Source organism: Barbus barbus (assembly GCF_936440315.1).
Source record: "Barbus barbus genome assembly, chromosome: 17".
Classification (NCBI taxonomy): Eukaryota; Metazoa; Chordata; class Actinopteri; order Cypriniformes; family Cyprinidae; genus Barbus; species Barbus barbus.
Window position 1 is genome coordinate 6,970,559 of NC_136745.1, and position 27,129 is coordinate 6,997,687.

The following is a 27,129-nucleotide window of genomic DNA, read 5'->3' on the forward strand; positions in this document are numbered from 1 at the left end:
TGCATTGCATGTTCTCATGAATAACTGTAACCACATTTATAATTACTTTTACTTACTTACTTTTAGTCATTTAGCAGACGCTTTTATCCAAAGTGACTTACACATAAGAAAAAGTAACATATGACAAATGCATACAACAACATTTCAATAGTAAACATATAAAGGAAAAAAATTAAAAAATAAAATAAAAATAAAAAGCTATACTTCTATCCTTTGCCGGTGTCCTAGCCCGGTGGAGTAATAATTACTTACATTAATTACATATCTGTTCATTGTTATAAGAAAGTGTATTTTAGTAAATAACATGACAAGATGTTTCAGATGTAACAAGGAACCTGCAAATAGTATATTGAATTTTTACATTACAATTATTTATGAAAGTATAATACATTATAATGTACATTATGAACACCATTATAGATCAAGGCTTTAAGTAAAGTGTTAACAAAAATAATTGTATGTTTATTGTATAAAAACTAAAAAAGTCCATAAAATGACAGGGATTAATATTAATTAATATTGAAAATTAAAAATGTGGTAATATTACAAAAAAAAAAAAAAAAAACACTTTTCCAAAGCTCAACACAAACATTTTTGAATTGGACAGAAATAGTGTTAAAAATGGTGTAAAATTACATTTTATAACTTGTGTTTAGTAGTTTCTCCCTGAAAATTGATATACAAATGAATTGTGTTGATTTTAATCTGTTGTCTTTGAAAGGTGACTCATTTTGTTCACAAGGATGTGTACAAACTTTTGCCCGATAAAAAATACTAAATTATGGCTTCGCTGGGATAAAATATAAATGAAAAGCTACTGGCCAGTAATGAATGAATGAATGAATGAAAATTGGATTCAATAAACTTTTTAAAGAGGAAAACCATCTGTGCTTGCAAACAATATCATATGCTATTTTTGTCAATTTTTGTCTTCATTTATAATACAGAAGAAAGGATTCAGAAGTGTCAATATAATAAATCCCTGACTAACAACCATCGTTAATCAGCTTTTATTGCTGACATTAGTGCTCAGGCTTTATTAGGTTAAAGTTCAGTTTTGATGTTAGACTGAGAAGATCTAGAATCAGATCCTTTGTTGTGTATAAGGTCACATGTTAACCGTCCAATGCATAATTCCATCACTGCTTTAACAGCCTTACGTGCGCTATATGCTGGTCGTGCATCATTTAACATTATTTGTTTATTGACTGTTTATATTGTTGAAAGCCATAACAGATGCATTTGCATTTTAGAAGAGCTGCACTTTTATTAATGTAGCAATTACATGTGAAATGAATGGAGAATGCTAATAGATTTATCTCTCTACTTTTGCTTCCTGGGATTAACGTAGCCTTTAATTGCATCAGTGTACAAGAGAAGCACACACACACATACGCATTTAGTTATTTACTGAGTACCTCTGCATTCAGACTCTTTAAAATGAAGGTGCTGGTAGGAGCCTTTGAATAAAGGAAAATGTAAGTATAGTGATGAATTCAAGAGTAAAGGCCTGAGCATTAAGAAGAACGTTGCTTATTATGCAAATAATCAGTGGGGGGTGGGATAGTATCTTTCTCTTCTTTAGAATGCTGTGCAACTAATGATGTGCCTAAAAGATAACGATTATTATAAAATGGACTCTTGTTGTGAGCAAAAGCAGACAAGTATTGGACAAACATTTTTGGAGAGGAGAATACTGTCTCTTTTTGCCCGCCCTAAATTCAGGAGATGTTTGCAAACATTATTTTATGTAGATCAGCACACAGGCACGGATAGGAATGGCACACAAACAGAAAATTCTGAATAGATTCTAAATACAGCATTTCACCATTTCTGTGATCACACATTGCTGAGTTTCATAAATATTAACATCAAATGGAGAGCTGGCGTGCATCTCAAAACTATGTTAACGGTCTAGTCAGTTAAAGCTTGTGATAAATTCGCAGTTTCTTTATACTGACAAACGCAGTCTTTAGATCTGTCCATACTGAGAAGGGTTCTGTGAACACACTAAACACACTCCTTGACTTTGCATTCACACTCACAAACTTAGGGTGTTACTTTCGGGGCATTATTTGGGCATCTTGGTGTGTTGTGGATTGTTTGTATCTTTATTTTTATATTTTACTGTATCTTAAAGTTCAAGTCCACGGACTTTTGCAATTCAGTTGAATGTTCTTCAAATTAAATAGATAGACCTTATTTACTCACCTTCATGTAATTTCAAACTCATATGCTTTAGTTTTTTCATGAAAAAAGACAATATAAACACTATGGGAGTGGTTTAAATGACTTCAAAGTCTTTTAAATTAATACTATACCTTTGAGTTATTGACTGAAATCATTGCAAATATGCATTTAAAATCTTCACCTCAGCTTTCAAATCAAATTATTGACATTTTTTTGTGAGGTACTCGAGAACCACTGATGTTTGAGGCTGTTTCAGTTCAACCTGCTCCATATGCACCATATTTGATTTAGGATTGCGGTGGAGGTGAATATTATTAGTAAATATCAAATATTTTGGTCTGCTCTTTACACGAAGCTATTGCTTTGACTTGAGGAGACTGTAAATGTAGTGCAAATCGAATAAACCAACTTTTGTATGTTAATTTCGGGGTGAACTGTTCATGTAAAAACTTTTGTTAGGATTTTTTTTATTTTTTTATTATATTTTTATAATTTTCAGTGTCTATTTACACTGTTATTTGTTGGCAAAAGCCATTTACACTAACTTTGCCCACTAACATGTGATTGGGTTAGTCAACAATAAAAATAGACTTTTGTTCAGCGGTGTAGATGGTACGGCGTATGCTTTCTGACGCGATCGACCCGAGTTCGATCCCGCCTTTTGCCAATTTTTTTTTCTTGCTTTTCAAATCTCATATCGCATCAAAAAGGCATTTATTTTCAATAAAAATTAAGGAAATAATCAAAAAATAAAGTATTGGGTAGGGTTAGGATAGGTGTAGAGAGGGCTTTATTGTCCCAATAAGGTGGCATCCTTTTAATAATTTGAATTAAAACTATAATTTACACTCAATATGTTATTATTGCGTACTGTTTTAAAATGTACTGCAATACTGAGGTGCAGATAATTGCCACTATTTGCAATAAGTAGTATAAATAGCAGAAAATCTTGCTATTTTAACATTGTGTAAATATAATCTATAGCTATTTGCACTTAGTGTAAATAGCATATCGTTAAAAATAACTGCTATTTTCACTTGGTGTGAATAGATTCCATTGCTATTTGGACTTAGTGTAAACAGCATCCATCGCTATTTGCACTTAGTGTAAATAGTATCTTTCGCTAAAAAAAATATGCTATTTGCACTGAGTGTAAATAACATATATCGCTATTTACACTTAGTGCAAATAGCCGCTGCCTTTTAATTATACAGAGGTTTGATTCATTTATTTATTTTTTTTCTTTCAGACTAACAAAGGAGATGCCCTGGCCAACCGGGTTCAAAACACACTTGGAAATTACGATGAAATGAAGGAGCTTCTGACTAGTCATTCTAACCAGAGTCACCTTGTGGGCATTCCTAAGAACTCTGTTCCCCAGACTCCAGTGGAGAAACCCGACCAGCCAGGCTTTTTCCCTGAGGCTCAGCGGAGCCGAGCTGCTCCCTCCCAACCTGGAAGCCACAGCACCTCCATGCCCCCACCCCCTGCCAACACCATGCCAGGTTCTAGCGTTGTACATGGACATCAAGGCAAAAAGTCTCGCTCTTCAGACTGGTCCCGAGGGGGTCACAGTTCAAGTGGCGCCCAGACCACTCAAGCGGTCAGCCGGGGGAAGCACTCCAGTCATGAGCAGACCTCTAGTAGACATGATCAGGACCAAGAGGACTCGAGTCCCAATCCTAATGGACCTACAACTTCGTCACACTCCCACAGGAAGCAGGCACAGTCTGGCAAAGGACCAGCCACAGCTGAGCTTGGTCTTGGAAAGTCTCCCGCCGAGCAGGACTTGTGCTCCCATGGCTCGAACTCGCCAATGGCCTCTACATCCCTGCTCCCTAGTGGCCTCTCGACGCCGACTTTTCCCCAAGGCCTCCACTGCAAGCCCAGCAGCGCTGTGCAGCAGAAACCCACTGCCTACGTCAGGCCCATGGATGGCCAAGACCAGGTCCCCAATGACTCCCCAGAGCTCAAACCCCCTGTGGAGCTGGTGGAAGGGTACAATAGTGTGCCATTCGGAGGTCTGCTGGATACCAAAAGCAGCACGGCTGGGACCAAGGGCAAAATTCCTAAGCTGACACTGCCACAATCCGGAGAGGTGAGTGTGACCATTTTTCATCTTAGTCAAAGGGCAGGCTTCCTGCAGATGTTGTAATCATTTGCTCTCATTTGGATGCAGCTGTGGTTGGACAGGAACAGTTGGCAGATAGGCTTGGCTCTGTTGACTTTCCCCTGGCTAGGTCTGTTTTGCATTGAAACCTGGCAGAACGAGGGGTTGACATAATGGAGTGCTTCATTAATAATCAGCTAATGAACCTCAGGCTTTCCTGTGAACCTACCTAGTCTGCAAGGAAGTCTTCTTGTTGGCATGTTTAAAGATCACTTTTTTGTAGCTTGAACAGAGGGAAATTCTGACCTCAGTGATTTGCCGTGTTCAGGTTGCTGAAGTAAGTTGATATTGGGCTTTTCTTTGAGAGGACACTGTTCCGAAGATCTGTGTGACTGAACGAAGTAGAACAACATGGGTAAATTTTATGATTATATCTCCAAGTTATAGCCAATGCTTTGAAATGTTGATATTTCAGAAACAGAACAATACTTTTGAGGGAAATAGTTTACCTTTTTGTTCAGTAAGACATTGTAGGGGTTTTCCCAAACATGCCCCAATTGTATGGTATAAGGGTTGAAGAATGATCAAATTTGTCATCACTGCCTAGACATTTTTTGGGGGCTATAATTTCTGTGCATAGAAGTATAATTACAATGAACAAATGGCTTTCTTTTTTGTAACTTTTGCAAGACTTTTTTTTTTCTCTTCAGTAAATACTGAATACAGTAGAAATGTTGTGTGGACTTCTGTAAGACCGTTGTGAACTGCAGATGTATCTTTCTCTAGAATACAATAATTCTTCACAAAAAATGAAGTGTGAATATGATTTTTACTATTTATGGCTTTTATTTTGTTGCCAAATAATCAGTGCCTAGTCCGTGTAAAAGGTTTGCCAACTAGATGCGATCTGGTTTCAGTTAGAAGACTTGTTCACTTTTACCCTGGGTAGCATCACAAGAGTCATGTTCCTACAACACCTCAGAAGACCCTCCATGTCTTGAACATGTAGACACATACGCATTTCTTCACAATACAGGGCCCCATACGTTCTGAATTAACCCTCCGGAGGTTAAGACACGGGAGCTTTATCACCGGCAATGTTAACTTCATCCCTTCTGTGAGGCTGACACTTAGAGTAGAGTTCAGTTGACCTCTCTCGGGTCGTGATACATGAGCCACGCTGAAGCAATTTACAGGCTATCCAGTGCCGTCACTTCCTCTGAATGGCTGCCAGCGGGGGCATTTGATCCCACGGCATTCTGTAGAGAGAAATGACTGCAGTTGAAGGCTCAGCATGGCCCTTTAGGACAGGGAATACCATCATTTAGGATTTTGCCAATAGGTGGTCTTAGATTAAAGATAATAGATTGTGGTGGGCTAATAGTTCTGTTATTATGCTTCAGGCTCATGTTTGGCTCTATAAAAAAACCAGCAGCAACTAATGAATTCCTTCACTTTCGTAATTTTCCTGTATGTCCAGCGCTGGGTTTTGAAAAATAGCCTCGTATCGATGCCTTGAGCTTGTTTGAGCAGTAGGTTGAAATTCCCATTGCTCTTACCTGTGGGCTTAATCCACATAAAGCAAACAAACCAAATAAGATAAGGTGCGGTAAACAAGAGTGGCATATGATTGAACAGGTTGACTCGCTGCTATCCAACCATGACGAGGCAGCCAGCTGTTCTTCCTTTTTGTTCTATGGGGATCTTGATGGCCATCGGGCTGCAAATTGCACTATCGCCCATCTTGAAGCATATGGTGTGTTCGCACAGTACAGTTAAGCATGTGGTAAGAGTGAAAACCTGGGGAATTTTAATTGCTCTGAGAGTGCCCTCATACCGGTCAGCATGCAGGAAAATGGAGATGGATGTTGTTATTGCAAAGAGAGGCAGGCATAGAGAGAGAAGACCCCCCGTAGGGTGGGCCCCAGCTGGGGCTACGCCATCTTTCCCTACCCCTCCTTCTGATAGATGAGTCACTGCCTGAAAGTGAAAAGAGAGAGATGCAAAAGGAAAGATAAATAAATAAATGGAGAAAAAGCAGAGAGTTACGAAAACAGGGCTAGTAGGATTGAAATAGAACGCAAGAGAGCACGAGCAGAGCCACTCTTTCAAGATGGCTCTCGGGAGAAAAGAAAACATCTTCAAGGACATTGATTAGATTTTTTTTCCACCCTGCCTTGCGTAGCTTTAGTTTGTTAAAAGGAGTGGATTCTGTAGAAGCGGTTCTCGTGGGATTCACCTGTACTCTGTTGTGCTGGCTACTTATTATTCCACAGCTCTTCAGGCTTATTTATCCAGGTTCGCTCTGGCTGAGGTGTTGAATTGTCTGAAAGCCTTTCCTGATTGTATATCCTCCCAGGTTTTCTTTGTTGTCACATGAGCGGATGGTATTTTATTGTGCTCAAAAATTGGCAGAATGCTCTTTGGTTGCTTAAATCTTTTTTGAAATAGGAAATATTGTCAGTGGTAATGGTGCAACTCACATACAAATCTTGCTAAGCTGGTTCTTTGTGATGATTCAGGCAAAACAAAACTGTGAAGAGGATGCAATATTGGAAGCAAAACAGTGCAACAATTGAGAGTTAATGCATCACATTTTCAAAACTGTAGTCATACAAGCAGCAGCATTCAACAACATATTTACTTCACTAAAATCAAATTAAATTAATAAATGAATCATTTGTTTTTATCTAGTCCTTATCTGAACATGCCAATTTGCTAAACTGCATCAGACTTTTCAATGCTTATTGCCCATAAAAGTTTCAAAGTTTATGAATGCAAACACATTTTTCAGTTGAAGTGCCATGCATTGAAGAACTGGTCACAGTAACACGAGTAATCTGTGTTAAGAATGAAAAATTTTGACTGCACGTTTCCTTAAATACACATTTTTATTTGAAAACAGTGATAACACTGAATTTAAATATTTATTTCACTGAAAAGAAAAAAGAAAAGAGATAATAAAATATTGATTCAATAATTTTTTATCCATTTAATTGAAGCAAATCATTGGCCAGTACACTAAAATGAATCAAACTTCTCAGAATTAATTGTCAGAGTCATAATAACTGGCTTAATTGTATTATCTTCAGACTGCCACTGCTGAAAGAGTAACTCCTAAAACTGCCATCCTATTGGCTTGTTCCCCTTGATAGGCATGAAATGTTCCCTTGCTCCACCCCACCACAAAACATTTTGACAGGTTGAGCGCTCAGCAGAGTGATAAGACTGTGCTAAATGGCTTTGGAAGCATTCTGTTATCGCCTGGTGTATTGATTAGTGTCTAGCGTTGTGTTGCTTGCTGTGAAGGAGCAGCTTCTTTTTTTCTTTTTTCTTTTTTTGGTCAGTGTATGAGACATCGACAGACAGATAAGACTATTGATCCATCTAAAAACAGTTATTGCACCCAGTATTACCCAGTCTTTATGTGACTAATAGCTTTATCACTAGCTCCTTGAAGCACAGATTTGACAAGACAATAATACCGGTGAAGATATTCTCCTGCTGCATGCTGGGCTATATAAAATGATGCTTCATACATGCTGAGAGACCATGCTAATATTTTTGTTGGTCTGTTTGTACTTTTTATTCAGTCATATCAATGTGTTTTATGATATATTATGTAAGATATTACAGTGACAGTTAATTATCTTTTGTAATAAAGTAAATTACGGTAATTATTTTGACAGAATTACACACAGATAATACCAGCTGTCATGTCAACTCATTTTGAATTTTGTCATATCCAATGGTTTCTGTGTTTTTTTGGGGGGCTTGTGTGACAGCGAGAATCATCTTCTTTTGAAAAGTATTCCTGGCCTGTTCTATGACTATATATAGCAGTACCTGAAAGCAATCTCATTGGGCAGCAGAGGTGAATGATGTCATGGCGTTGAGGGCTGGAGTCTGGGCCGGGAGTCTGGCACAGGAGTTCTCATCAAGCCACAGTCTCCCTTCTGATTGCTCTTTGTGATCAGATATAATGGAGAAGCCGACATCTGCTGCATATCAATGCGGTCCCTGTGTTTTCCCGGCCTTGTTGATCCCAGATCAGAGCAGAGTGATTGCACGATCACAGTAAGATCACAGGAAAACCTCAGCTGTTGATAATGTAGCTTTGTTCATTAGCATGTACTTTGCAAATCCTCATTGGCTTCTGTAAACCTTTGACGTTAAAGGTGAGGTTTCAGTAAACTGCATAATAACTGTTTCCACGCAAGTTTCCAGAACTACTCACCTGCCATTGCTTGATCAAACAGACAATCACACCCTAAACTCACACCATTGGTTGAGTCAGTGTTGCCGGGTCAGGATGATCGGACTCGAGTCGGACTCGTAATCCAAAGGTTGCGGGTTCGAGTCTCGGGCCGGCAGGGATTGTAGGTGGGGGGAGTGAATGTCCAGTGCTCTCTCCACCCTCAATACTACGACTGAGCAAGGCACCGAACCCCCAACTGCTCCCCGGGTGCCGCAGCATAAATGGCTGCCTACTGCTCCGTGTGTGTGTTCACGGTGTGTGTGTGTTCACTGCTGTGTGTGTGCACTATGGATGGGTTAAATGCAGAGCACGAATTCCGAGTATGGGTCACCATACTTGGCCGTATGTCACTTCACTTCACTTCATATAAGGCTTACTTAGCCAGTAGTTGGGGTAAAAGAAAGTATTTTAACATTTAATATTCTAATTCTAACATTTAATATTCAAGTTCTAATATTCTCCACATGCATAACTGTTATATCACAAAAAAATGTTCATAGAGGTATAATAAATCATTTAATTTAATAAAAAAATGCATATATTTAATAAAACAAAACTGTTTCCATTTACAGTCTACAAAGACAAGTTGGCAGCTAATGTTTCACTCAAAATTCATTCGACTTATTAAGATTCAACGTGTTAAAAATTAATTGGACCATATAAGGTCTATTCATTCACTGATGACGGCAAGAGGGTTTTTAGCCTGGTGTTCCTCAGCGGCCTCGCAGTGGTATTTCCTTTCTATAAAGGAAAGTGGCTCGAGCTCTGCCTAGCCAGGCCGGGTTATTAAAACAGTGTTTGCCGTAACAGGCAGAGAATACTTTATCTCTCATGAAACCCGGCTCCTTCGCACAGGACAGGAAGTCATTTCCAGCAACATTTGATTACACCGGGCTGCCAAGACTCACAAAGCAAGACGCCACTTCCCCCCAGAAAGCATCCTCACCCACACTGACTCATCTAGTGCTGGATCGTGTGCGTGGAGCTGTAACGTAGACCACACTGTGGTGTATTATAATGATTAATGGCTGTGCTATCATCTGCATACATATTTCTTGAAATGTATATTTTAGAAGCAGGGATATGTGTTTGAAATGAGATGCATATGGGTAGCTCACTCTAAATATATATGTAGCACTGTATACACTCACAGCTGCTCTAGCTTTTTGAATATATAGTTTTTGGCACTCAGTTTACAATAAATGGACTTTATAGTTTTGTAAAGTATGTACTACATCCTTAGCTTGTGTGTTGGGTTTATATATATTAAATTGAGAGGTTACATTATATACATTGCATCAAATATTGGACTGAATAACCATGTCCTTCAGAATCACAGGAGTTGCACTTCCAGTCACATTACAACAGTCCGGGTCCGCAAGTCTCCATTCATTTTCTCCATAGGGAAATCAATTTTAATGATAATTTATAATTTAATTTATAATGATAATTTATAATCTAATTTATAATTTTGTTTTAACATCTAAATTTGTGGTGAAAAACCACAATATCCATGATGCTCTACAGAAAATTCCACCAATCAGAGAGTTATTGTTTCTAGAGATATAAGCAAAAAAATATTTTAATTTGATTAATGTCATTGGCAAATGCTCCATTGGATTGTAGTTCTTTCCGTCAATTACATACATAGTCTTGTAACTTTGTCTTTTTGTCTGATTTTCAATTTTTCTTTTTTTTTTCGAATTAAAATTTGTAATATTCTGATTCACATCATAGCTGGTTGGCATATTTCGTGACTTATAACAGTTTAACAAAGACTTTTTTTTCAGGGTTAAGGTTAGGGTTTAATCCTTATGGGGAACAATAAATGGAAAAAATACTTCCAGAACCAACACTGCTGAAAAGGTGGGTGGGCACTAATGCCTGTCTTCCTCTTGGGAAGTTGTGGCCTAATGGTTAGAGAGTCGGACTCGTAATCCAAAGGTTGCGTGTTCGAGTCTCGGGCCGGCAGCGATTGTAGGTGGGGGGAGTGAATGTACAGCGCTCTTCTCCACCCTCAATACCACGACTGAGGTGCCCTTGAGCAAGCCACCGAACCCCCAACTGCTCCCCGGGCGCCCAACTGCTCCCCGGGTGCTGCAGCATAAATGGCAGCCCACTGCTGCGGGTGTGTGTTCACAGTGTGTGTGTGTTCACTGCTGTGTGTGTGTGTTAACTGCTGTGTGTGTGCACGTTGGATGGCTTAAATGCAGAGCACGAATTCCGAGTATGGGTCACCATACTTGGAAATATGTCACTTCAGTTCACTTCACTTTTTGGACATCCAATCACAATCTTCCAATCAAACACTCCAAATACTCTCCTCTTTTTCAGCGTCCTCAACAATGTCCACACCCATGTTGGTTCCACTTATCCAATTTCATATGGCTCATTTGAATATTTGCTTGTTTAGGAGTTACGCTCGCCAGTCCCAAACACAGCGCTTCCCCCCCCAGAGAGGCTAATGAGCTAGAACGAGTGAAGAGACAGCCATCTTTCAGCTGTGCACTGGTGAGGAAACACGGATGTAAGTCTCTGATTTGATTAGCTGTAGAAGATAACCTGCACACAATGCAAGTTTAGAAGTCTGAAATAAGTAAACATGGTCTCTGTGGTTCTTTTGGTGAAATGGATAGCGGCCACAAAGAGTATAAGTAGTTTGAAGAACGGATGGATGGGTGTATATACAAATTTTTAAAACATCATGCGTTTTATAAAGCTGTAGTTGACCCTGCACCCAAATATTAGCCAGCTGTCTGCTGAATATATTGCTCTGTCACTATTAATTTTAGTAGATACTAATATGGATTTTTCAATGCCTGAATGTGATATGCCAGATCTTCAGCATATTCTTGTCAAGACAGTTTTGGAGCTCAGGTGAACATTTGCAGATTTGATTTGCTAATTTGACTAAATCACTATTTGGGCAAATTATGCTAAAAACATAGTAAAATACATGGGAAGTTATTAATAGTTTTCAGTATTTAATCATATAGACACTATAGCAAAATTAAAATTAATTAAGGGGTTTTATGATCAGGCTGTATTTCAATGCCAGTGAGTGCTATCAATTTTCCTGTAAACACTATAAAAACAGATGCTAATGTGCTACAAGTGGGACTTGTGCTATGAGAAGTAAATTACACATGTTTCAAAGCACCTCAGCAATGTGTTCCTCAAAAATCCAGAGCATTTATTCAGTCTTTACTCATGAACCACTGCCATCACGCCTGACCAAATATGCTGATCCTCAACATCTCAGTGTCACTACAAGCGCCCTTTGCACTCGCTGCCAGCTCTGAGCTAAAGACTTCTAATATGACTCAAATGGATACAGAAAAGTACTTAGATAGAGAAAATTGTTAAGAAGCACATTTACATAGAGGAATTGATGTAGTTTCAGCAAAGGCAGGAGTTCATTTGTAGGTGGGCCTGGGGAGAAGTGATCATAGTTGACAACGCTTAGTTGCATCTCAGAATTAGGTTACGCTGCCTTCTCTCAATCTTTCTCTTTCTCTCTCTCGTGCTTTTCTTCCCAGTCATGCATGATGGGCTGTTCTCATCAGCCTTTGTTTAATATCGCTTCAAAATTAATTTGGGCTCATTAATGGGACTCTTTGCTATGAAGGCACTGATATAGTCAGTAATGTGGCTAATAAACATAAAACGATTTGCTCCAGAAGTCTGTTTCAGCAAGCATGAAAGGATATAAATATGGAAAAGGAGAAAAATATAGGAAATAAACAATGATGATATTGCCATCTAGAAGTGATGTTATGTTGTTATTAATATTTATTTGCACTTCTATAAATCTCAATTCAACAAATGAAAAGTTAAAAATAATTCTGATTCTGAAATTTGATTAGATGAGCAATTCTAAAATGCGAATAATTGCACACCTGTGATTGTACATTGTGTATTAATACATCAAGTTAATAAAAGCCTACTAAAAAAAAATGGTTAAACAGTTTTCACTTCAAAATTGCTAGTAAAGTTCACAAATAATCACAAAGACATGGCAAGTAACACATTGAATTAAACATGAAATTTTGAAGTCTAAAATAGTATTTTCTTGTAAATCATACTTCAATAATCTAATAAGTCTAATAACTTCAAAACACATTTTACAGTATACTAATGCAATGTACAGTTACCAAATATATTAGTAACTAGAATTGTTTATTCTGATTATTATTTGTATTATGGTGTTGTTTTATCATATTGTTTTTGCTGACATCCAATAATAATAATAATAATAATAATAATGTAGTAGTAGTAGTAGTAGTAGTTATAATAGTAGTGGTGGTAGTAGTAGTAGTAACTCAAGGCTGTGAAAAAAATAAATAACTAAAAATAAAAAAAATAACTGAATCTGTGATGAAATCCCTAGCACACACCCTCAAGTGGCTTATAACTTGAATTCTGACTTTAAAAAATGACCCAGTTGTCACTCCTCTAAAAGCTGTGACATGAACTGTTGAATTTATTTAGCAAAAAGTCAAAGAAATATTCTCAAAAAGGACAAACAAGGGGCATGCAGTGATTTGTATGCAGAGACCAAGTCTGTGTGATGATGTGCTGTCCCCTGACGTGTACTGGCTCCCCTCAGCGCCTGTAGTTTGACCTTGAAGATATCGTTTGGAACGACACTAGCGACTACACTGAAAGCCAGCGGCCTCCTCAGATGAGGGAACTAGCACTCTGTGAGTGCTAGTTAATGAGTTCTATTCAGCTGCCGTACACACTGCTAGCGTCCTCAGAAGATTGAGCCGAACTGAGCACGGCCATACCATCAACCAGACGCTAATCAGGCCAGGCTACCACCGCCACTTCCCCTCACAGACGTGTCACACACGTGCCCAGACGGATTAACAGGGAGATCAGAGAATACGTCCACATTGAAAGATAGAGAGAAAGCGAGAGAAAAAGAGAGAATGAGTTATTAGGAGGCTTTCCCATCCAAAGTAACAGCTGGTATCATTTGCATAATACCCATCATTTTTACTAGGCTTCTTGTCAAGTTATGATGAAGAATTTTTTTTTTTAAATAAAAATGCAATACAAAAACTAGTTCATTAGCGCTTCCAAGAACTCACATGCATATGCAGCTTTGCAGTCAAGACAAGAATGTACAAGAATCCATGAACAATATCTGTACCTAAGCATCTGTAGTAATATTTCTTTCTGTTATGTGTCAGATTCACAAATGTTTTAATTATTTGTAGTGTTATTTAACACTCTATACACACCCATTTAAGAAAATACAGAAATTAAATAAAATTGACAAATGCATACAACAACAACATTTCAATAGTAAACATATAAAGGAAAAAAATAAAAAGCGATACTTCTATCCTTTGCCGGTGTCCTAGCACAGTAGAGTCGATGATCTTTACACTCTTTGGTCTTCACACTAAGAGGGCTGCCGCGACCGCTGCCGCAGTATAATAACCTTTTTTATACCTATCTAACAAATCACTGCTAGAATTCAGCTGAACCCACTTTCCTATTAATCACTAAAAATAGCCAAGCAAGTGTACACACTGACAAGATACGCAATACAGTATGAAGCCAAACGTGATTTCAGCACCTCTCAACATAGTAAACTATATAGTATCCTATTAATGTAATTTCTCATACTAAGGGACATAGATTTCAGCGACCTTTGAACTTACATATTAATTGCACAAAAATGAAAGTTTTTGTCGACATAATATGTGTGTGTGTACTGTGTATATTTGTTATGCATATATAAATACTCACACATGCATGTATATATTTCAGAATTTGTTTATGTTTGTCTTTTAAATATATTGATATATAATATAAATGATATGTATATAAATATATACATGTAAATACACATACATATTTATATACACACAATAAATATACACAGTATGCACTCATATATTATGTCAACAAAAACGTATTATTATTTTGGATATGATTAATCGAGTTTAGTCTGCCAGATAATAAAATAAAATAATAATAAATAAAAAATATTTTGTAATTATTACTATTAATTTGTAAAACTGTTTTATTGTGCTGACTAAATGTAAAAAAAAAAAAAAAAATCTTAAAGTATAAAATTGGTATATATTGGTATTGGTAAAAGTATATTGTGATATAGCATCCACAATTTGAAGAGTATCATGATGTACATTTTTGCTTATATTACAAGCAGACCAAACATTTTTGCATTTAGCCATTGCCAACAGGCATGCAGGTTTTATGTGCAGAGAGTTCTTCTCTCCGTTTGGATCCCATCACCCCCTGGTCATCACATGTTGTGGAAGGTTCTCAATGAAACTGGCTTCTTGAAGGGAAACCGTAGCATATTTGCTTATTAAATTAGCCCATCTCTGCTTGACTGCATCATGGATGGGAGGTAGAAGGCTGCTGGGACCACGTCAAACATGGATTGGACCCTCATAACAATAACAAATGCCTCCCTTCCCTTGCCTCCATTAAACCAGGTTTTGTAGTGTATTTTAGCCACTATAAATAACAGCAGAATGACAAGTCAGCACCATTAGACTGCAGGTTAGAATGGTGTAATTGCATGAAGGCATGGTAAAAACGCAACATCGTCTTGTAGAGGACCCACACTTTCCCCACACCACAGTTTAAGGTCAGAGCTGCTTTATCTCAGCTTAATTTATCTTTGTCGTGTGACATTGTGAGCAACAAAACCATCATGATGTATGGTGCCTTTCAGGGGTGGATATTTATTGCTGCTGGCCTCATACCAGTAATTTTAAGTTTTTGTTTCAGATTATCATATTGTTTAAGATAACATGGTTTCTGGTTCCTTGATGTTAGGGGGCTTTAAAACACTAGAGTATAGTGACAATTTAAGCAATAATAATGCATTGCAAAGACATAGAAGAAAAAAAAAAGGTTTGGGAAAGAGATGCAACTACAAGTTGATAAAATGTAACATTTGCTTGAATGCTTCGATGTATGCTTCCATTGACCAATGGTAATTTCAGACAGCATGGTTCTGATATCAGTTTAACTGTATTTTTGTTTATTTTTAGACGCATCCTCAAAACAGATCTTATGTATACCTGTCAAATGCTCAGTCAGACCTTTATTTTTGATTTACGTAAGTGTTCTAGCATACACTGGATACACTAAGATTACATAGAAATCGATTTAAATGCCATTTAGCAAAACATTTAAATGGACCTAATACCCGTCCTTGTGGATTACCATTTATTAAGTTGTGTGAGCCTTGAGCCCAGTCGGTTTAATGCCAGTAAAAACCCTGAAACCCCCAATTATTTTTCTCGCAACCCCACCAGTCGACCCTCTCCATGTCGTTTCGCTTCTGAAAAAAGCACCGGTGCTCTATGCATTACAAAACAATACATAATATTGCCTACTGGTGGGTCTTTAGTCTTTTTAATTTATTTTGGATGCTCAGTGCTGTTGTTGAATATCTGTGGTGCCTTGTAATGAAATACCCGCTGTGCAATTTTGCAAGTGTGTCAAGCAGAGCATGACCAGATATGCAAATTTAATACAGAAGTGGCAAAGTGGAATTTTGAGTATTTTTCACATCTGGGGGCTGTTAAAAGCAGTTTTGAAATCAATGAATACATAATAAAGAGGTGTCCACACTAGATAGAAATCCCAGTTTGTCGGCTATAAAAACTAGTTTGTTCTCTCGAATCTGTCTCTTTTTCACAAAGTGGCCGCACACAGCATGCGGTGTAATGGTATAACAAATTGCAGATGAGGAATGGAAATTCGAACGGATGAGTTCCTGTCTGATGGTGTATTGGTCTCGCTCTCTCTTTCTGTCTGGTTCCTCACAGAGAGAGAATGGTCATGTGACCAGCACCCCACCAGCCAATCTATCTCTACATATCAAGGTCAGATCCATTTTTCTTGGAGAAACCGCCCCCTGTGGTTCTAGCAAATAAATTCGCCCACCTTCGATTTGTTTACCCTTGATTTACCAAAAAAGAGGCTTTCACCATGGCAAAAACTGTCACCTTGAAATTTAATTCGCCCATATATTGCTCCAAAATATTTCTTATCCATTGGTTGACGATAATAACATTGAGTCATCAGGGATGCTCTTCCTGTTACTAAAAATACAAATGCTGAGCTGAATGCTTGAGCAAGCAGACACGCTAGTGCACACATCAGCTCAAAAATGTACACCGCTACCATAGAGACTTATAATAACGACTTTGATGAGGATGCAAAACTCAGTGCATGTTGTACATCACTGTCCGTTGAAGAACTAGGTGTCATTAGAAAGTGCATCAGCACTGATTCCCAGGTCAGCTTGATGCAGAAGCAGGTGGTTGATGACTCAGGCAAACTGGCTTCTGTTTATTCGAAACAAGAGTCCAGCTTCCACCGGCCCCCCTGTGGCTCAAATGTGATTGATGACACTAATTACCCTGTCAACACTCATTTCAAAACCTTGATCTCTGAGCATGCGGCTTTGGCTCATCTCCTGTATACACACACACCTTTATCCAGGGTCTATGTCACCCGCCTGTCCTCTCTAATGTTCGCTGCTGTGTTTTACAGACCTCCTATCCTCACCGTCACGTCTATCTGTGCTTACTGGCTCCCTCCTCTCTTTCCCCAATACTTTAATTGGAGATTATTAGGCTGGATTTGCATGAGCGTATATGGTCTGCGTTTTTCTCTCTAGTCATTGTGTAACCGCTTCAGATCTCAAATCCACTGGTTTAGGGAAATAAGCGCTGAGTGAGCTCAAGAGTTTTGTTGGAATTTTGGTGCGTAATAGTGGAGAGCAAGCTTTGACTCCTATAAACCTGTTGTACATAAAAATGTCAAGAGGTTTTAGTTTTTTTTTCAAAATTGAAAGCCACAATCTGATTGGCCAGGAAGATATAGTCAGCAAGCTTATGATATGAATTTTCAGATATATGAAAATATACTCTACTTAACAGTATTCAAGAAAGGGATCATCAAAGTAAAAAAAAAATATATATATATAATAATAATAATCTAGATACAACATTACTGATATTATAATGGAGAAGAAAGGGAAAAAAATGAACAAAGAAGAAGAACAAAAGGAATAAGGGAAATAAGGGAATGCGTATTAAAATAACTATGTGTAAAATTGTACACATTTCATTATTATTTGTGTGTGTGTGTGTGTGTGTGTGTGTGTGTGTGTGTGTGTGTGTGTGTGTGTGTGATTAAGTTGTAAAATGTCAAATGATGCAACTTCCTGAAAAACTATTGCTAGTATTGAAAATAATAAACAAAAAAAATAATACAAAAAAAGTAGTCATGATATTTGTATACCTTTTACCTATATTTAAACTATGCTTAAAATATCATTAGTTTTTACTTGGTGGATACGCAACATGACATATTTACAGACATTTAAATTGGAACCTGCTATAAATGTTTTTCAAAACCAAAATGAATGTGAAGAGCACAATTTTAAAATATTGATTTTAAACTAGATTTTTAAAAATAATTTTGTTTTTCTTTATAGTTGTTATTCGTATACATAACTGACCCAGTAGCAAGACAACAAGATCATATTCTTGTATTCGTATTCTTATTATTCTTAAGAACTGTAATTTAGGCTAAATTCAGCTCACGATGTTCTCCTAGTTTTTTTTAGTTTTTTTCATTTATATATATATATTGTCTTTTCAACCTTTCTCTGCGACTGCTGCACCATTATGTGAACAGTATCATCGATTTCAGATTTAACCCCCTTCCCACCCCTCGTGGTGGGTGCTTAAGTGAGTCTGGTCACCGTACGCTCCCTCAAGTCTGATGGAACTGTTGCATTAGAGGTGATTCAGTGGTGTGAAATACCACATGGTTTATCTGCACACATGCACAGTCAAACACAAACCCACTCACTGTCAGGTTGTGGCATGGAACAGGTTGCCATGTGGTGAACTGCTGACCTCATAGCTGGAGCCAGTGTCTCGAGGTGAAGACTTTGTCTGGGGTGGCCTTGTCTCATGCTGTGATGCTGACATATAGGATATTCACAGCCCCTCTTCATGTGAATTTGTATATATATATATATGAGGCCTTACAACGAATACAGGCAATTCACCCCCAATCCAGAAGGATACATTATATATATATACGTATATATATATGTGTGTGTGTGTGTGTGTGTGTAATAATAGCACATGTGTAGTAGGGCTGTATACCTTGGAGAACCTGGTGATACGATACATACCTCGATACACAGGTCACGATTCGATACGTACCTCGATACAGAGCTGTCTCGATACGATTTGATACAATGTGACACGATTCGATACGATTCAATAAAAATACATGGGCCAGAGCCAATTAGTTAATGCTGAACACATTTACTCAACAAACAGAACTCTGCATTTTTCTTCAATTTATTGAAGACAAAAGTGCATTATAACAAAGTGCATTTTGCTTAAATATTTGCAACTTTAAGTGCTCTGATTAATTGTACACAAATTGTATTAATCTGGAAATTACCACAAGTCAACATTTAACTTTCCAAGGGTACAGTCTGAGCTCACACAAGCACAAAATCTTCTTCTTATTATTCTTAACTTCTTATTAAATCTTCTTATAATTCTTTTTTGTGACACCATGTACTGCCATAACATATTTCACTGTGAAATCACTTAAATGCTACATCTTGCTTTAACATTTTCCATGAGTTTTTTGAAACTCGCGGGCGCCGCTGCGCCCCCTAATGGCCGGGCGGTGTATCGATACTAAGGGCTAGAATATCGATACTGTATCTTTTTTTATTATATCGGTATGTATCTAAGAATCGATATTTTGAGCACACCCCTAATGTGTAGTATTTATAGCTATTATTTCATTATATAATGTAATTTTTCAAAGACAAAACTCCCAATATTCTTGAAAATTTCATGATAGTGACAATGCAGGTGGTGAAAGATATTCTCGTAGTTATAATCAAACATTGCTGACTAACAGGATGGAGTTTAACTCTCATAGGAGCCTTTGCATAAGACTCAATGCAACTGCCTAATATACTGACTTATTTAGCTACATTATATCCACAAATTTCTCTGTGATTTTAGATGATGTTAATTAACAGAATTAGCATAGCTTTGATCTGCGAGCGCTTGTTCGTTTGAGTTACAGCATGCTGTTTGCTCTATCAGGCAATGTGTTTTGTGGCCTGTGTTTATGGAGCTTCGAGGTAATGTGTGGATGTATTCAGCTCTTTAATGATGGTTGGAATATAAAATGACACACTCATCCATTAGCCGCGGTGTGTAGCCGCGACGTTACTCGCTGCATGCTGATTAGTCCCACACAGCCCGGTCCAGAGATAACACCCGAATTAAGATCCACATATAAATTGCATTTGCTAATCAATGAATGCTTGATGAATGCTAGCCTGGCACGAGAAATTGTTTCAAGGTTATGCATTTTTTTGTTTGTTTTTTTTCAGGCAGAAGTCACTCTGTGACTTCTTCTACATTAACAAATGATTGTTTACTGGTTACCCCTGCTAATTAATGATAAAGGATTAAGATGTTCCCTGCTGCATGTTCGTGGTTGGTGTTTGTGACCGCCGCATATCCCACGGCACTGCGATCACCGGCTCCAGGGGATCACGGGCGGAGACTTGTTTCTGCAGGAAGGTCAGATCATGTGACATGTCCCTGCGGAGACAGTGGCGCAAGCATTGGTCCCCGGGCAGAAAATGACAACTCTGACAGCGGTGGCCCACTGGAACACAAAACCGGTTTCATCGGTAAACAAATCACAACCATTCGTGTCAGAGCCACAGACACACTTTTGACATCTCTCGGTGACATCAGTCTGAAAAGCTAAGGATAGTGTCACGGATCATGTGACATCTGTGAAATGCGAGCAAACGCGAGATAACAGGCTTGGACTGGTGACAGACTAGCAGTTTGTGCAAAATATGTCCCGTGTAGCCACAACCTCACTGTTGGAAAGCGAATTGATGTGGGATTGCAGGTTCTCAGGGGTAACGTGATTTGAGTCTTGCATCTGTCCACGCGGTTGCCTGGTTCCCTCAGGTGGGGCAGAAGCTGGCAGAGTGGGCTAGACTGGGTGGGCAGAGGAAGTTGGGTTGGGATAGAGGGGATTGGCTTTCACTCCCTCCAGGACTTCTGCTGCTGGCTCGGGAACGCCGATACTCTCGGCTGCCATCATTTCATTTCAGAAGCCGATTATCAACTGGAAGAAACAGAGGCAGAGTTTGAATTTCCATAGATTGTGTTACAGGCTCTGTCATAGACTCATGCCACAGAGCTGCTTGTGTTTCAGGCTGAGTCCTGACCACATTCACACAGCAGCTTGTTCTCATATAAATGCATACTGAGTAATTATCATTCAAACAAAACATGCCATGCTCTAGTTTTCTTAGTTTTCATCTTTTTACGTCTTATTGTGATGGCTTAACACTACATCTGGATCAGATTCAGAATAGTGATTAAAGCATAGATGGAGTAGATCGCTTCTCCTAAACACCCCAAAAACTTGCACAATCTTAAAGAACTTCCTGGATCGCCCTTTCATTCAGTAACATGAGGCAGTTTTGATTTATATACTGTTTAAATTTCGATAGTCGCACTATTTTACATGTGCATCTGCTTACACATGCAATTGCTTGTTTCTTCTTCACTTGTTTTTGCATACAGATATTCTGTATTATAGCGCCCCCTACCATATAACAGTGAAAACGGGGAACCGTTGTGTCATAAATGATGAAAAATTCTGTCAATGGCGGGGAAAGAGTTAAAGTGGCAGACAACAAAACGGCAGCAGAAACAAAAACAAACAGAATGTTAAAGTCTGTTTGTTATATGGTTAATATAGTTAGTGTTATATTTATTTTTATAGTTCTCGTTCTTGGTGTGAATTGGCCTTTAGTCTACAAAGCAATAACCTAGCAATCACCAGAACACTATAGCAATGACCTGCTGTAGGAGTCACCTTAAAAATTATAGAGCACCTTGGCAACACTTTAGCAACCCCATAGCAAAGCACTGGGAATCACCCACAACACAGGCATAGACCAGTAACATTTTCTAGTCTAGTTGTAATCTAATTCTTCAAATATAAATGATTCAAATTAAATTAAGTCTTGTCATCTGAGCATGTGGATTGATGTCATTCCCAAACTAAATGCTGGATATTAACAGAAATGTCACACAGTAATTTAATCTCTCTCACTTTCAAAGTCTTAAATGTTTAAGAGCCTTAAATATTTAATAATGAATATGTACACATTAATTATATGGGTGTACATAGACTTTGCAGCTGAAATATGTACTCTTTTGACTAAAAATTCACAATTCTCTTTGAGATTGTGTAAACAGAGAGCGTGAGTTTGTTAGAATATCAGTGGTGAAGTCTTGAGTGATGGTGGCTGGCTGTGCTTCGCCAGCACAGGATTAAGCAACAGGTTACAAAAGGAACGGCTAGGTCAAAGTACTGGCACAGCTGAAGGAACCAGACCCAACAATGCCCACCCTTAAGACCCAGCACATAATATATACCTCATCGCAGAATCAATTCTACACCAAATACTCCAAGCCACCCTCACGTTAAACCATCTGTGGATGTTACCGGTTCAGTGAAGCGCTTGAGAAAATGGATATAGTAATAACGAACAAGAAACCTTTGTCCGATCCGTTGGGAATCAATTTGCACCGGAACTAAGTCTCTCTTGGACACACATAAGAGAGCTTTTAAAATCAGCACAAGAGCTCAGATTAGCACATGCTAGCTACCCAGTTAGCACACCAATGGTTTGTTGTAAAAAAAATAAATAAATAAATAAATAGTGATTAACTTTTTATCTTAAATACTTAAAGGGATATTTCACCAAAATTAAAAATGCTGTCAACATTTACATAATTCCAAAATAGCTTTCTTTCTTCTGTAGAAAGTAATATATACAGTATATATATAGTTTTTGTCCTTACAATAGAAGTCAATAGTTGCCAAAAGTCATACAGTTTTGGAATAACATGAGGTTGGAATTTTTGGATGAACTATCCCTTATTGTTGTTTTTATGCAGTGAATTTTCATATTGCAAGAACATTGTTATAAAGTTTTGGATTTACACAACAATGATGTGCTAAAAATAGATTTTTTTTCTTCGCGTTTTTGAAAGTTTTGCATGCATACGACACCAGTGAACAACCCGTTCACACGGGTCTGTAAAAATTACTAAAAATGCTGTATGTAAAAATGTATGCATGCCAGGCCAGTAGATGGCAATGTCAAGACTAACACTGCGTGCCTGCACACAGACCTGTAGACTATACACGTAATATGTGTGCATATGACGTCACTTTTTTTTATTTTCAAAGTTTACAATAACGGTATTGTTTTCAAAATCTTGCTCTTACCAATTTACCAAAAACTAGCAGAAACCAATTTTCCAAAATTAGCATTTTCAGGCCCCCAAAACACTGTTGTCATGAAAATGGACGACCAAAAGGCATGAAACGTTTTCTGTTTTTAGTTGAAAAGAGTGTCCTGTAAACATCCCCCAAAAACTTGATTTGGCTTTGACAAATAATTCATTGCTTTAAGTTTTGGTTTCCTGAGCATTTTTAAAACAATACTGCAGTGTAACCTAATTGCAACCAAAATGCAATGTTGTAAAAATGTTTTGTTCTTGCAGGCTAGCTGTGCATCTGAAATCAGTGTCGTGTGCATATATGAAACTTATATGCATATATGCAACTTATATAGTTATATAAATATAACTATATGCACATTTGTAATCCTTTATTGGATGTGCCGTTTTGAGTATAATTGGTACAAAACCGTAAACGGCGAGGCCAGGTGATGCCGATAAATGGAGATGGGACTGTGCTGTAATATTGATGGAGGGGAAAGGCCGCACGGCAGCCGAAACAAGAGAAGACATTGTACGGCGGGAAGGTAACTTAGCGGTTGATGAGGTGATGCTTGACCCTGAGGGCCAGCGACGGCAAGCAGCTCACTGAACCCAGGCGAGTTTATCCAAGCAGACCAATGCTACTTAATATCAGTGAGGCCGGCCACCCCATCCCGTCTGCCACATCCACCGCTGAGGCTAAGCTCTGGTTTACTCCTACTCTGACAGATACAGATGGTGTCAGTTACTGCCAGAAAGAAAAGAAGATGAAAAAGCGAGGACCTCCAGGTCCTTAGAAGATGAGAGATGCCGCAGACAGGCGTGCGGGAAAACAGTTTGGCGCTCTCTGTCAATTACGCTTTATTCTCTGGCTTGTAGCAGGGCGGCACGGAGGGGAAGGCAATTAATTATTATTGTGGGTTCTCCATTCTGATCTTGGAGATTGTATCTGATGCACATTTCCTCCGCCACAATTACGGAGGCTGCTAACTATTGACATTTAGGAGGTTGCTGATTTGAATTATCAGAGACATTAGTAATTTGGGGTGCTAAATGGGTTTTGATTTCCACACACAACGCAGGCGGGCGGGATGATGAAAGTAAAATTAGGCGCTAATTTGAAGTTGGAGATGTAAATCAGGACGATGTAGTAGGAGCTGATAAAACAGAGTGCAATAAAGACATGGTGGAGAGATGAGGTGGTGGTGGTGGTGATGGGGGGTTACCCAATTCCCTTTTGTTCCAACACACAAAACAAACTAGATGCTGCAAGACTTTTTAATCAACATTGCAAGCTGTAACCACTGTAGAAATGAAAGGGAAGTCCTTGTCAGTCAGAATGTTGATTGCTAATCAAATAAAAAGTGGACTTTCCTGTGTTTTCTAGACACTATGGACCCTATCATACACCCGGCGCAATGCGGCGCAAGTGTTTTTGCTAGTTTCAGCCTGACCAGGCCCTGTGCCAGAGGAGGACGGCAGAACTTTAATTTAGCATGTATAATAGTCTAACTGATTGCTTTTAGATGGAAAAGCTGCCCATAACTCCTCGTATAGTTATTTCCGTAATAATAGCATAACAAAATAGATTTGGCAAACAATCCAGTGTATCTGCCTTAGCTGCTTTTGAAAGCGTCAAATGATTTTGCAATGCATTTTCGCAGAGGTGAGCAAAGTAGCCAATCACAGACATGTTTGTTGATTTCTACAATGCAATGACCAATCAGAGATGTTTAGGCTGGAATCCACGCTCTCGCCGCTTTTTGTCCAGAGTTCTATCATGTTCGTAACTTCATAAAAAAAAAAATAATAATCTTGGCTTAATCTTGGCTAATTTGACCAAGATTTATACTGTTAAAAAAAATATCCAATGTCCAAATCATTTTTGGACATTTTTAAATGTGTTTTTTGTGTTTACATTTCAGTTACATCTTGTCAATAAATCAGCAAATACTCCAAAGACTCAATACATCATATAGCCTATTTATTTATCAAAACAGCAAATTATCTTGTTAAATTATTTGTGCAAATCCTAATTAATATTTATAAACTAATCCTGAGAGAGATTAGCAGATTCCCTGGCTCCAGAAGCATATCAGTGGAAAAGCCATATAAGAGTGTTTACACTTCAGCATGTATGAGTGTGTGTCCGTGAACATGACAATTGGCCTGTGTTTTCACACACATACACACACTTGAAAGTGTGGCGTGTGCCCAGTGTGTGTTAGGTGATACAACTGATGGAGAACCGATAATCCCTCTGAGCCGCAGAGCATACATCCTAGAGTTTCATTAGCCCACTGTGCCCGTCAGAGCGACACACACACACACACACACTCACTCACTCACTCAGAGCCTGTGATCCCGAGAGAGAGGGAGCGATTTGAAGGGGAGTGAAAGCAGGGGTCAGCATTTTTAATATGGGAACAATTACAAGCTCCTGCTGAACAGATGGTATTATTCATGCAGTTAAACATGACACAGACATTTACATCATTTCCAGTGACAAGCTCACAGGTAGATATATGGAAGTCCATTATAATGCCATGTGCTTACACTGAGCTTGTGATTGCTAATGACAACATATTATGGTGCAGCTTACTTGAAAAATAAACCTGAGCCGCATATGTTAAATGTCAAGAGTGTTTGAAAAACGAGAGGAAAAGAAAGAAACAAAGGGAGAAAAAATGACTCCAGTATGACCTGCAGGCCATGGACGCTGTTTGTAACAGTTTCATATTTAATGTAATTAGTCGTAATGATTTCAACTGACAGTGAAACATTGTCCTTATTAATTTCTGAGTCATGTTTTTAGTCCAAATACTAGGTGCATGTCTAAAGGATTCTTTCAAGTTGACTTTCTAAATCAGGGTTAACATTTAGTCCCCTTTTACATCACAGTACTTGTTATCATCAGATAACCAACTAACTTATTTAGTAAGTTTGACTAATGTGCTTAATGTGGTATTGATTTTATATAATAGTAATAGTACTACTACTACTACTACTACTAATACTTATGATACTAATACTACTACTACTAATAATAATACTAATGATACGAATACTACTACTACTACTAATAAATGCATTTATTTAATCAGAAATACAGCGAGTCAGTAAATTAATGATAAAAAACGAATCCAAGGCACTTCTTCCGGTTCCAAAATGTTAAAAAGCCTTTATTCAAACATGGCTCACTCTAGAAACATGTGTTGTTGAGCCATGTTTAAATAAAGGCTTTTTAACATTTTGGAACCGGAAGAAGTGCCTTGGATTCGTTTTTCTACCGATATATTTTTGAACCCAACCAAAGAGCACCTTCTGGGATCACTAAACGGAGGTCCTTTCTGCAAGTAGCGCTCCAAGATCTTTTCCTTGAATTGATAAAATGACTTATTTTGAAATATATTTCTGAGGTGTTTCATGTTTTAAGTATAAATATCACAAAATTTGGTTCAATTTACAATATAGGCCTATATTATAACCTATATTATTATCTTGTTTTAAGGATGATGCATATCCTTGTTATTGTTGTTTTTTTCAGTACAAAAGCTCTGGCTTTAATCGCATTATTGTGTCTTGTCTGGTTATGACACAGTGTAACACTAATGAAATAATGAAATCTGCTCATGTACATGATCTTTAGCATTCCTGTGCGTTGCTTTTTAGATGCGGCAGTGTGTTGCCTCAGTGCAATCAGGAACGCTGTTACACAATGCATTGACCTCATTATCTCGTTTAGTCAATCATATCATTAGAAGAAATGAAAAAAGTTGCCTGTGAACTCAGAGGCAAATATAAAATAAATGCTGCCGCAACCTCTAATGGCAAAATGGTCAGCGACTGCTGTATAAATCAGTGCATAATTACGGTCGTACCCGGCTCAGTGCATTTGCATAAATTCTCATAAGAGGGCAATGTTATGTTGTACCAACAAAATAAATAAAGAAGACAAACAAAAGAGATAATCTGGCCAGCATGCCAAATATGTCCCCAGTGAATAGCACTGAATTCATCAAAAGCGTGTTATTGGCCTGGCTGTAATGTTGGTGGCCATTTTATGTGCCTGAGTAGACAAAGAAGAGCAGAAAAGAGATGTGAAAAAGGGGTTCCTAATGGATTCTGCACAGAGCGAGGAGAGACGGGAGGGGGTTTGTGTCACAGTATGCACAGAGCTG

At 38.1% G+C, this 27,129-nt stretch overlaps 1 protein-coding gene across 1 annotated transcript in view; it reads left to right on the forward strand.

The window, feature by feature from the left end:
• LOC306883783 (AF4/FMR2 family member 2-like) overlaps positions 1–27,129 on the forward strand; it is a 237,431-nt gene that overhangs the window by 76,472 nt on the left and 133,830 nt on the right. The window contains 1 exon segment of the mRNA XM_079439265.1: positions 3,440–4,288. Within this exon segment, the coding sequence (XP_079295391.1) occupies positions 3,440–4,288 (849 nt within the window).